The 13,143-nt window shown below is 44.1% G+C and overlaps 1 protein-coding gene across 4 annotated transcripts in view; it reads right to left on the bottom strand.

Moving 5' to 3' along the window:
• syk (spleen tyrosine kinase) overlaps window positions 1-13,143 on the bottom strand; it is a 184,314-nt gene that overhangs the window by 30,295 nt on the left and 140,876 nt on the right. For 3 of the 4 annotated variants that reach the window (XM_068030145.1, XM_068030148.1, XM_068030146.1), the window contains 2 exons: window positions 6,261-6,351; window positions 3,022-3,199 (listed from right to left, as the gene is read on the bottom strand). In XM_068030145.1, the coding sequence (XP_067886246.1) occupies window positions 3,022-3,199; window positions 6,261-6,351 (269 nt within the window). The remainder of the gene's footprint in view (window positions 1-3,021; window positions 3,200-6,260; window positions 6,352-13,143) is intronic. The other variant, XM_068030147.1, reaches the window with a different exon arrangement.

The raw sequence follows: 13,143 nt of genomic DNA, 5'->3' as shown, positions 1-13,143 counted from the left end.
GTGGGGGATATGCTGGGCCATGAGGTTACAGATTGTGGTTGAGTACAATTCTGCTGCTGCTGATGGCCCACAGCGCCTCATGGATGCCCAGTTTTGCATTGCTAGATCTGTTCAAAATCTATCCCATTTAGCATGGTGATAGTGCCACATGGACGGTATCCTCAATGTGAAGGCGGGACTTTGTCTCCACAAGGACTGTGCGGTGGTCACTCCTGCCAATACAGTCATGGACAGAAGCATCTGCAGCAGGCAGATTGGTGAGGACGAGGTCAAGTAAGTTTTTCCCTCGTGTTGGTTCTCCCACCACCTGCCGCAGACCCAGTCTAGCAGCTATGTCCTTTAGGACTCGGCCAGCTCGGTCAGTAATGGTGCTACCGAGCCAGTCTTGGTGATGGACATTGAAGTCCCCCACCCAGAGTACATTTTGTGCCCTTGCCACCCTCAGTGTTTCCTCCAAGTGGTGTTCAACATGGTGGAGTATTGAGTCATGAGCTGAGGGAGGGTGGTAGGTGGTAATCAGTAGGAGGTTACCTTGCCCATGTTTGACCTGATGCCATGAGACTTCATGGGGACTGGAGTCGATGTTGAGGACTCCCAGGGCAACTCCCTCCCTACTGTATACCACTGTCCCGCCACCTCTGGTGGGTCTGTCCTGCCGGTGAGACAGGACATACCCGGGGATGGTGATGGCAGTGTCTGGGACACTGTCTGTAAGGTATGATTCCATGAGTATGACTATGTCAGGCTGTTGCTTGACTAGTCTGTGGGACAGCTCCCCTAACTTTGGCACAAGCACCCAGATTTTAGTGAGGAGGACTTTGCAGGGTCGACAGGGCTGGGTTTGCCATTGTCGTTTCCGGTGCCTAGGTCGATGACGGGTGGTTCGTCCGGTTTCATTTCTTACCGGTCCCACCGAAGTATGAGTATCTGAGCTGGTATCTGGTCTGCATGAGTCCTGTGACAGTGCAACCTCAGAGGGAACGACTTCCTCTGAGGAATCATCATTGTCCTCATGCACCAGTTCCTGCGGGACACTTGATGGCCCTCTAGGAGATGAATTACATGAATTAGAACTATCACAGTAAGAATGCTTTAAATGATCATTACATACATGATCATCTTTCACTCACTGTGGACATCAAGTCAACATGAGGGAGTGTTGTGTGCCATGCGGCTGTCCAATATTTAATTCTGTCACCAGGTATCTCCCATTTCTGATGGCCAAGACTTTGCTGATGTCCAGCGTCGACTCCTCTGCAGCTGTCCAGCATGAGATGCACAGATTTAAAGTGATTGGTAGAAAAATTAGAGGGGAGATGAGGAAAAACTTTTTCACCCAGAGGGTGGTAGGGGTCTGAAACTCACTGCCTGAATGGGTAGTTGAGGCAGAAACCCTCAACTCATTCAAAAGGAGTCTGGATAATCTCCTCAAGTGCCGTAATCTGCAGGGCTATGGACCAAATGCTGGAAGGTGTGATTAGAATGGGTGGATCATTTTTCGGCCGGCGCAGACACGATGGGCCAAATGGTCTCTTTCTGTGCCTTAAACTTTCTATGATTCTACGGCTGTGGCCCACCTCTGGTTCTTGGCCTCTTGCTTGTGTGCTGTGCTCTCTTTGCAGAAGGAGGGAAAGAAGAGTGAGAGTAATGGTATGTGTTGAATAGATGGATAGAGAGCATCTATTGCAGGTAATTATGAGGGCAAGGCAGGGCATTGCATAAAGGTGAGAGTGAATGTCAGTGGTGGATGGACAGATGAGGATGTGAGGAAGTGCAGAGACAGAGACGGATGGGTGCAACACCTAGGTGAATTGGTGTGAGGAGCGACGTTCTGGAATAGGCTTGGGAAAGCAGAGTGAGACGGTTGGGGTGATACACAATCAGGATGTTGCTGAATGTGCCAATGTACCCAAATTTCCTGTCTTGCTTAGGTCATTAAACCGCTTTCAGCATTGAATCCATGAGCATGGTACCACGTTCCTGCTGCTGACCTCTTCCGTTATCTCCAGCCACGCTTCTTAGTTTCACTGGCAGGCTTCTTTCTCCCATAAGTAGGAAACAGTATCTTTCTGCAGGCCCTTACAACCTCCAGCATCATATCAAGGGAGGCATAACTAAAGCAAGGCTCAGCCTTTGAGCATGTGTGCTCCATTCTGTCACTTCCTTGTGTTTTGCTCCCAACTCCAGAATTCATCAAATTTGATGTTTGCAATGTCCCTTTAAATACTGGAGTTGAAATTGACTCATGTGGGTCGTCATCACACCTGCTCAACCTAATTGATGGGGAAACCTGGAAATGGTGTGTTAATGCAGTGGCTGGGTTAAAAAGCCCCTGACTGATGCGCTGCACATGCTTTCGAATTTCCCTTGCTTCCAACACGTCAAACAACTTAAAATCCAGCACATCATTCTGAATGTTGATCCATTCTTAAAAATTAGTCACATCAAAAAGGTATCAAGTGATAACTTCTGTTTCGTTTCCCCCAATACAAGTTGCAAGATGCAACTTTGAAACCTTGATTTTTGGACAAATGTTTCTTTGATGATTTATCAGTATCTTGCCGGTTAAAAATCTAAGTAAATTGATCATCAATGTCTCTTTGTCAATTATGTTGTGTTGCCAAGTTATTATAGGAACACACCCATTAGCATCCTTGCTTAAAAAAATTACTATTGGAAAACAACAATGATTTATTGTTGACTTAATATAATGCCTAAATTATCCTCACCCCATAAGAGACAGAACTGCAAGTAAAGCTGCATTTTCCTTCATGATCATGAAAATATAATTTAAAATAGTTTATAACATATTTTAATAAATTGTTGTATTAAACCCTAATTATTACTTATATGCTTTACTCATTAGATGCCTCTTCTCTAAATTAAACAGACCTTGAGAATTAAGTGGTCTAGTGACAGCCCTTTAGCTAGCTAAAACAAGGAGCTAGAGATTTTATTTTTATCTTGCCTCCTTTATTTTGTGTCATATCAGTTTGTTCCATCTAATTTGGAAACACTTACTTCCTCATTTTGTAGACTCCTTTCTTTACTGTACCAAAGTTACCAGACCCAAGTTCCTTTTCTTCCAATGTAAGGCAATCATTTTTCAAGTAGAGTGTCTTTTCCTGCAGCTCATCAGGGTCGGCATATGGGCTTTCATAGACGTTGGTGTCCATAGGCATGGCATCTCTTCGAGTACCTGCAGTATGGCAGAGATGTGTTCAGTACTGACCTTAAATATTTTAGCCCATTTATACTGTAATTATTAGTTTGGCACGAATAGCGTTTTTACTGTAGGGCAATTTGGGAGCAGCAAGTAATATTGCTCACATCACGCTCTCTGATCATGCCTCTGAGTATGCACATGCTATACTTAACATTTTTTCGATAACCAGTGGAATTTCTAATATTAGAAAAAAGCTGATTGGATAGTTGACTGTGAGAGTGAATTTCCATGGGGGTTTACCAAATCGTCTGTCGTGACTTCAGGAGGAAAGCCAAGACTCTGTAGATCTTCTGCCAAAGTTATGATGGACAATTGGGAGAACCCCCATGGAAATTCACTCCTTGTGTGTTTAATATTAGATATGTAATGCTAGTTCAAGCCACCATTAAACCAATATTTTTGAGGATAAAAAAGAATATTACTTCCTCTCCTTTATTTATTTATTTTTAAACTATTTGGCTGGTGAGCATAAAATAATGCCATGGAGTGCAGAGTGTAGTTTATGCTCTTAATTCTCCATTCAGCAAGTTCGTAATACCAGGCAGCACAGTTAGTGGAGGCACAGACTAATGAAGAAGTACTTCCCCATGGATTGGGGGGGGAGGGGTGGTGGATGGGAGGGCAGGGGTGGTAGGAAGAAAAACCATTGGTTGTTTTACTTGAATTAAACTATGTTATTGGCAGACTATGAGCCCGATGTTAACTCTGTGAAAGTGGGTGGGTTTTGAATGAGCTAGTATCTCGCCCCATGGGCAGTATTTAATGGAGGCGATGGGGATCTCGCTGAGAGCTCCATGTTGCCTCTTTGCGGGAAGGCCTGCCGCATTATGTGCCAATCACCACTTAACTGGGCAGCAGTGTGCCTTCCCCAGGATTAAGGACCGAGGGGACAGAAGTCCTGCCCGCTGAGAGCTGCTGGCCAATCAGAGGCCGGCAGCTCTTATGCTCAGCCACACCACCGGGGAGTTGGTGGCTGCTGCTGGGAATGCACCCACCCAAGCTCAGGATTGTCAATGAACCCAAGCCACAGGTGAGTGATGGCGGAAGGGATTTTAAGGGCTGGGGGCTGTGGGAGAAAGGGGTGTAGGGGGGTTGGCAGTCAATGGGGCTCCCCTTCCTCATGCCCAGTGCCTTGATCAGTCACTGAGTGCCTTTGAATGAAGGACCCCTCCCCCAACCTCCACCCCCGGGTGCCAGCAAGCAACCCGCACAGGTTTGCTCATCGTGCTACCTGCATGGCGACAGCCCTGCCTGCTGCTGGGCTAATACCAGTGGTGCTGGGAAGAGGACCTTAATTGGGCATTAATTGCCTTCCCACCATGGACTTAATTGGGGTGGAGGCGGGAAGGTGGCGGGGTCCCCACCTGCAACCATCCTGCCCAAATAAATGCTCTCCCCCACCTCCATACTCCCAAAGGGGGAAAGCATAAAATGGAGCCCTATGTTTCTAATTTCCCGTCCATTAGTATGCTGCAGAGAAACAAAAAGGGAACATTTAAATTTAAGTTAGGATGATTTTGTAAAATCAAAAAAATGCATTATAAAATCCCTATCTTGCCAAGAATGATAATATAATCCATGCAATGGAAGACTTGAATTGTCAGTACTGTGTGGTAGATGTAGTAATCTGACATCTGAGTCCAGCAGGATGCAATATTCTAGGACATGATTATAATTTACTAGCCAACTTGGCACATTCATAGGATCTGTCGGCATAGAACCACCACTAGGACTGCAATTCTTTAAAGATGAAACCAGATAACCTTGCAAGCCTTAACTGGTAGGATGGTCCTTGCCAGACAAAAATGAAGAAAATTGTTAATGATCTCCACTGACAGCTTGCTCTGTTTTAGCTTGTTAAACTTCAATATCCCTGTGCACCACTGGGCGTCCCTGAGCACTGGATTCTTCCAACTTGTGCCTATGTTCTCTGTCTTTAGGTAAGTGAGCCATGGTCGCTACAGTGAGAGAATATGTTCTCCATATCAGGCAAATAATCTCCTTGTAAGGATTTCTCAGTACTGCGGTTTGGAGGTCCTTAAGCAAATTGATGGGTTTCCACATATGTTGGACCAAAAAAACCCCAGGATTTATACTGTGGTTAGATAAAAGGGGCGAGATTTTCAAAGGGCTGCAGGGTCGGGATCTGGCGCAGGCGGGATTTCAAAATCACGGTCCTGGAGGTTATCTTGAGATCCTTAAGCCGTCAGGACAGTTTTGAATTTTCAAAGGACCGGCAGGGGACAGGGAACGGGAAATGTGTTCGCCACCAATTAATGGCCCCTTAAACTCCAACAGGAAATTGTTAAGGGACCTGTGTGGTCACGATTAGATTTTTCAATCTTTAGCTCAGTGAACCCGAACAGTCTGGTGCACATTAGTGCACAGCTGTCGGGTTCACTGCAGAGACATCAGAAACTTTTGCTCCATTTAATTTAATTTCACCTTTCCTGGACCTACATGCGCCATCATCTAGCCTGCATGGCCACTTCCATCCCCAAGGACGCTACTGGTCCTCTAAGGAGCTGCCTGCTCTCTTCTGCAAGGCAGCAGCAGCCCCCAACATGACTGCCATCTGCCTTTGCCGCTGACACCAGGCAGGCAACACCCGCCTCCTGGAGATGCTCAGTGCCTCTAATTGGGTGCTGCACTTGCCTCCTGCCCAATTAGGGCATTGACATTTAAAAATAACGTTGCAAGAGCGACTCAGCTCAGATGTTGTTTTGTGACCCAGAATTCATCCAGGCGTCGGGTTCCCGACCCCGCTTTGAAAATCCAGCCCTAGACTGCTGCTTTTAGCTTAGTTAAAGCAGTTGCAGTGCTGCAGCCTGACATATCCCTTCGAAAACCTATGATGATAGCCAGTGCCAAACCAGCTAAGGAGATGAAAATAGTTTACCCACATTCACATCTTTTTGCGATAGTAACATTTGCATTTTTTGTTCCGCAGTGAAGATATCAATCATTCACCTTTTTACTGTAGCAGAATAAATAGTTGTAACTGTTAATAATTACAAACAATATCGTGGCTCACCTGAGTCTGCTCCTCCAGTCAGTCTATTGGGCCTGGTCATGTACGGGTTAAGATTTACTGCACTAACAGAACGATCAGCCATGGGGCTCTTCTAAACAAATATAAAGCAACAATAATAAGGAGGGCATATTTTAATTTATTTATTTGTTAGTGAGAGGCTTATTTTTGTATACAAAGTTAACAAACGGAAAAGAAATCTCAAGACAATTCCACTCTTAGCGTGTAAATAAAGCATGTGCCACAATTCTTGTCAGTGCCTGATTTGCCAGCTCAGTGTAGGGAAGTGGATGAAAGCAGAAGTGGAAGAACTAGAAGTGTAAGAACAATTGAAAGGTCACCCAGAGAATAATTCAAAGAACAAATATTAGATTACCAGTTCTTGTGAGAAGAGTTTGAATGTAATATAGTTTATTTCTATTTCATTCTACTGATCTGAAATGTAAAATCAGAAAATCAGACTCAAAATAAGTGGGAAAGTCTCGACAGCCATTAGGGTTGCGTCTCTGACAGCATTACACCTCTGGATACTCAATCAGGTTGCACCATTCATTGTTCAACCTCAAATTTTTTCTTTTACTCACAGCTGAGATTCCTATGCCACATCTAGTTCATCAACAGGACTGCTTTCTTCCAGAATATTATCACTCACTTCTCTGCTTTACCTTTTTGCTGCTGGAATCTTCATCCATGCAATCATCATCCACAGGGATAAATTTTCAAATGTTTTCCTCAACAGCTTCCCCACCTTACCCTCCACAAAATTCAGTTAATCCAGAACACTGCATTCCCAATATTTGTCCCACACCCACTTGTTCCTTAAACCTAGTAAACCAACATTAATATCCTTGTCTTTATTTTCAAATCCTTCAGTCTTTCCCCACTCTATTTGGGAAATTGTCTCCAGGCAGGCATGATAGTACACATTTGCTATTATAAAAGCAAAAAACTGCAGATGTTGGAAATCTGAAATACAAAAAGTAAGTGCTGGAGAGATTAAATAACAAAGCTGTGATGGGACAAAAACAAAAAGTATGTTAATGTTTGTGGTAAAATACAGAGCATTAGTCCAGAGAGAGTGCCCACATTTCTGTCCTTGGCCTGCTGCAGTGTTCCAGTGAACATCAATGCCAGCTCGAGGAACAGCACCTGATCTTTCAGTTAGGCACTCTATAGTCTTGCGGACTCAACCCTGAGTTTAACAATTTCAGAGCATTATTGGCCTTTTTTAAAACCTTTTTCTATGTTTTTGATTATTTTATTTATTTTTTAACCATGTGCCTGGTTTTCATGTGGACAGAGCTACTCATTATTCGGCCATTAACACTCTCTCTGGACTAATGCTTTGTCTTTTACCACAAACATTTTCTAACCTTTGCCAGTTCTGATGACAGGTCGCAGACCTGGAATGTTAACTCTGCTTCTCTCTCCACAGATGATATTTCCAGCACTTTCTGTTTTAATTTCAGATTTCCAGCATCCGCAGTATTTTTGCTTCTAATTCTTTTCTAACCTTTGCCAGTTCTGATGAAAGGACATAGACCTGAAATGTGAACTCTGCTTCTCTCTCCACAGATGCTGCCTGACATGCTGAGTATTTCTAGCACTTTCTGTTTTATTACACGTTTGCTATTCCTCTGCTTGTCTTCCTCATTCCACATTGGATATTTTCGCCTTTGTGCCTGTTCACTCTAATTGAGGGCTCAGACATTCTTTGACATGAGGATTTTTGTTTAAATACAAGCTCTTGTGCTCTATTAGGCTTGTGGGGCTCTTATTGTTTACTCAGTAATTTGGAATTAGACCATCTAAATTTTTAATATAGGGACGTGTCTGAATCTGAACCTTGTTCATATTCAACCTGAACACCAAGCCTATCATATCAGAATTGGTAGAAAATAACTTCTGCCCTCTCCAACAGTTATTTCTTTTCTCAGCTATGTTATTTTCAGGAGACAAGAAGTGCAAGAGGATTATTATTGGCGGGTGAGTTTATATCATAGAAAAGGACTTTACTGACAGTCAGCTTTCAGTTCAGTGCTGAGGTCAAATCCTGTACTCCTGCACTGTGCCGTAGCACTTTGAAAATGTGCATGGAATTAGTATAATAGTCACACTTGTACAGATAAGCAGAAAGACTGTTTTTGATTAAAAAGTTAAAAATCAAAACCCGGTATGATTAATGATGTATCTTTAAAATCTATACCAACAGAGGGCAGCAAATGACCAGTTTCTTCTGATTCACTGGGTTGAATTTTATAACTGCAACGGGGGCTCCCAACCATGGACCAGAAGGTGGAGAACGACCCCACCTCGGCCCTACCAAATTCAACGGCGGGCAAGCCATTAACTGCCTGCCGTCGGAGATGCCATCTCCTTTAAGGGACAAAATCCTGGCCATGAGCTACCGGCCAACTAGCAGCTCAGTAGTCCCAGCAGCAGCACAGGGAGCGGTGACACTCCTATAGGAGGCCCGGGACAGAAAAGATGGAGGAGACCCTGGGACTAAGGTAAGTGGACCCAGGGTCGCATCAGGGAGGTGAAAGGGCTGGGGGTGGTAGTGGAGGTTGGTGAGAGCAGGTGAGGGTCTTGCCGCAGGGGCAGCCATGGATTGCTCCCAGAGGAGGAACCATCCCTCACCCCCAGGAGCCTGCTAGGAGGCCATCAGGTCTCACTTGGCAGTTTCTCCACAAGGCAGTGGACCCCTCCGATGTTGGCTAAATGCCTTTAATGGGCCACTTAAGTGGCTTAATTGGCTTCCCAGTGGACTTGCAGTCCACCATGGTGTCTGTTCCAGATATAATGGCTTGGGGGCAGGACAATGTCAGGCACACTGTCCGATGCCATCACACACCATTTTGCACCCCCGTCTCCCAGCCGGTTTGCAAGGGCTGGATAAAATCCAGCCCACCATTTTTATCTAACCACCAGGGAGCTTTCTCTTTGTACTAATAGCTATATTTAAGGCTACATCTTTGTCAGAGGTGTCTCTGTAGCCAGATTCCATGATTTTCATGCTTATCAACTAAAAAAAGATTGAGATGAGAATCATTAACAAAAAGTGTTGGCAAAAATCAGTCAAGAATAAAACAAACAGTGCTGCCATTTTTCTCAGCAGAGGCCAACATGGCTGTAATAAAAACAGAAAATGTTGGAAATACTCAGCAGGTCTGGCAGCATCTGTGAAGAGAAAAGCAGAGTTAACGTTTCAGGACTGTGACTTTTCATCAGAACTGTATAAAATTAGAAATGTAATTGGTTTTGAGAAAGTGAAAGGGGGAAGGGGTGAAGAACAAAAGGGAAGGTCTACGATAGGGTGGAATGCTGCTGATTAAATGACAAAAGGTTTCATGGTACATAGCCAAAGGGGGTGGTAATGGGATAAGTGAAGAAGCAAAATATATGTCTGGATGAGGTATGAATGGCAAGATAGCAGTCATCCAATCGCACAGTAAAGGGATTAAGAAAGGTACAAGAGGGGAGAAAAAAGAACCAGAAAAAAAAGGACATGAATAAAAAAAGAGGGCAGAAGTTTCGATCTAAAATTATTAAACTTAATGTTGAGTCCAGAAGGCTGTAAAGTGTCCGGTCGAAAGTTTAGGTGCTGCTCCTCAAGCTTGCGTTGAGCGTCTTGGAGCACTAAAGCAAGCCAAGGACAGGAAGGTCAGAGTGGAGCAAGGTAGAGAAATGAAATGACAAGCAACAGGAAGCTCAGGGTCATGCTTGAGGACTGAATGGAGGTGTTCTGCAAAGCAGTCATCCAGTCTATGTTTGGTCTCCCCAATGGAGACCACATCGTGAGCAGTGAAATGGGCTGAATATAGAAGGTTCAGAGGGGAAGTGAAAAAAACAAATAAGAGAAGCAAAGAGAGATTGTGGCTAACATAAAAGGGAATCTTAAAGTCTTCTGTAGGCACATAAATAGTAAAAGGGTGGTAAAAGGGGGAGTGGGGCTGATTAGGGACCTAAAAGGGGATTTACACATGGAGGCAGAGGGTTGAGATACTAAATGAACACTTTGCATCTGTCTTTACCAAGGAAGACGATGCTGCCCAAATTATAGTGAAAGAAGAGGTAGTTGAGATACTGGGTGGGCTAAAAATCGATAAAGAGGAGGTATTAGATATGCTGGCTGCACTTAAAGCTGATAAGTCACCAGGACCAGATGAGATGCATCCAAGAATAATTAGAGAAGTAAGGGTGGAAATTGCAGCAGCATTGACCATAATCTTCCAATCCTCCTTAGATACAGGGGTGATACCAGAGAACTGGAGAATTGCAAATGTTACACCCTTGTTCAGAAAAGGGTATAAGGACAAGCCCAGTAACTATAGGCCAGTCAGTCTATCCTGGGTGGTGGGAAAGCATTTAGAAACGATAATTTGTGACAAAATTAATAGTCACTTGGACAAATATGGATTAATTAAGGAAAGCCAGCATGGATTTGTGAAGGGCAAATCATGTTTAACTAAGTTACTTGAGTTTTTTGATGAGGTAACAGAGAGGGTTGATGTGGTGCACATGGACTTCCAAAAGGCATTGGATAAAGTGTTACATAACAGGCTTGTCAGCAAAGTTAGACCCCATGGAATAAAAGGGACAGTAGCAGCATTGATACGAAATTGGCTGAGTAACAGGAAACAGAGAGTAGTTGAGATTGTTTTTTGGACTGGAAGATATATAGTGGAGTTCCCGAGGGTCACTGTTAGGACCCCTGCTTTTCTTGTGAGTACAGGGCACAATTTCAAAATTTGCAGATGACACAAAACTTGGAAGTATTGTGAGCTGTGAGAAGGATAGTGATAAACTTCAAGAGGACATAGACAGGATAGTGGAATGGGCAGACAAGTGGCAGATGAAATTTAGTGCAGAAAAGTGTGAAGTGATTCATTTTGGTAGAAAGAATGAGGAAAAAGAATATAACTTAAAGGGTGCAATTCTAAAGGGTGCAGGAACAGAGGGATCTGGGGATATATGCATACAAATCATTGAAGATTGCAGGGCAGGTTGAGAAAGTGGTTCATGAAGCAAATGGGATCGTGAGCTTTATAAATAGGGGCATAGAGTATAAAAAAGGAAGGAAGTTATGTATAAAACATTGGGTCAGCCTCAACTGGAGTATTGTGTCCAGTTCTGGCCACCACACTTTCAGAAGGATATTAAGACATTAGAGAGGGTGCAGAAAGATCCACGAGAATGGTTCCAGGGATTACGTGGATAGGTTGGAGAAGCTGGGTCTGTTATCTTTGGAGAAGAGAAGAATGAGAGGCGATTTGAGTTGTTCAAAATCACGAGGGTCTGGACAGAGTAGAGAGGAAGAAATTGTTCCCATTGGCCAAAGGATCTAGAACCAGAGGACACTGATTTAAAGTGATTGGCAAAAGAAGTCACAGTGACATGAGGAAAAACTTTTTTATGCAGTGAGTGGAATGCACTGCCTGAGAGTGTGGTGGAGGCAGATTCAGTCATGGCTTTCAAAAGAGAACTGGATAATTATCTGAACAGAAATAATTTGCAGGGCTACGGGGAGAAGGCAGGGGAGTGGAACAAGTTGAGTTGCTCTTGCAGAGAGCTGCACAGACACGATGGGCTGAATGACCTCTTTCTGTGCTGCAACCATTCTATGATTCTAAGAGAGGAGTTAAAAGGGCAGATGTTGCATCTCCTGCACTTGCATGGAAAGGTGCCATAGGGAAACAGGGAGGTGTTGGGGATAACTGAGGAGTAGACCAGGGTGTTGCGGAGATCCGTTGAATATGGAGGCTGGTGGGGTGGAAGGTGAGGACAAGGGGAATCCTATCGTGGTCTGGGGTGAGAGCAAAAGTGCATGAAATAGATCAGACACAGTCGAGGACCCAGTCAACCATGGTTGGGGGAGTCCTTGGTTGAGGAAATAAGAAGACATATTGGAAGTGTTAGCATGGAAGGTTGCATTGTCTGAACAGATGCGATGGAGATAGAGAAACTGGGAGAATGGAATAGATACCTTGCAGTAAGTGGGGTATGAAGAAGTGTAGTCAAGATAGCTGGGGAGTCTGTGGGCTTATAGTGAATATTAGTTGACAGCCTATCCCCAGAAGAAGACAGAGAAGTCAAGGAAAGGAAGGGAAGTGTTGGAGATGGACCATGTGAAGGTGAAAGAGGGTAGAATTTGGAAAAAAGGTCAATGAAATTTTCCAGTTCAGGGTGAGAGCAGGAAATGGCAGCAATAAAGTCATCAATGTACCTGAAAAAGGTGAGAGAGAGGGCCTGAGTAGGGATGGAACAAGGAATGTTCCACATATCCCACAAAAAGGCAGACATAGCTCGGAGCCATGCCATACCCATAGCAGCACCTTTTATTTGGAGGAAGTGCTTTGAGTTGAAGAAGTTGGTCAATGTGAGAGCAAGTTCAGCCAGGCGGTGGAGGGTGGATGTAAATAGATTGGACCTCTATTCAAGGAAGAAGCAGAGAGTCCTCAGACCATCCTGGTGGATAATGAGGTGTAGAGAGATTGGATGTCCATGGTGAAGAGGAGACAGTAAGGGCCAGGAAACTGGAAACTGTTAAAGTGATGGCAGGCATCGGAAGAGTCAGGGATGTGACTCATAGCCTACATGGCTATATCTGTGCCACAACAGCAATAAACTCCACTAAAGCAGCCCTCAGAGGCTCACATTGGACTGCCGAGCCTGAGAGTGTCAGCTTTCCTACTCTGTCCAACTCTCAGACTGCAGCCAGGAGCAATCATATCCTTTCCCGCAGTAACATTAATGTAATTTATGGGAGGTAAGGAGGATGAGGAGAGAGTAAACAGAGTAAACTATCCAAGAAAAAAAATGATTCCAATAACTGGATCCGCACTTTGCATCCTGTTAGATGTGGTTTCCTGTTGGAATGCAATTT

The sequence above is a fragment of the Heterodontus francisci genome, chromosome 4, assembly GCF_036365525.1.
Source record: "Heterodontus francisci isolate sHetFra1 chromosome 4, sHetFra1.hap1, whole genome shotgun sequence".
Taxonomy (NCBI): Eukaryota; Metazoa; Chordata; class Chondrichthyes; order Heterodontiformes; family Heterodontidae; genus Heterodontus; species Heterodontus francisci.
The sequence above is the reverse complement of the archived record's forward strand: the minus strand, read 5'-3'. Positions and strand labels throughout refer to the sequence as shown.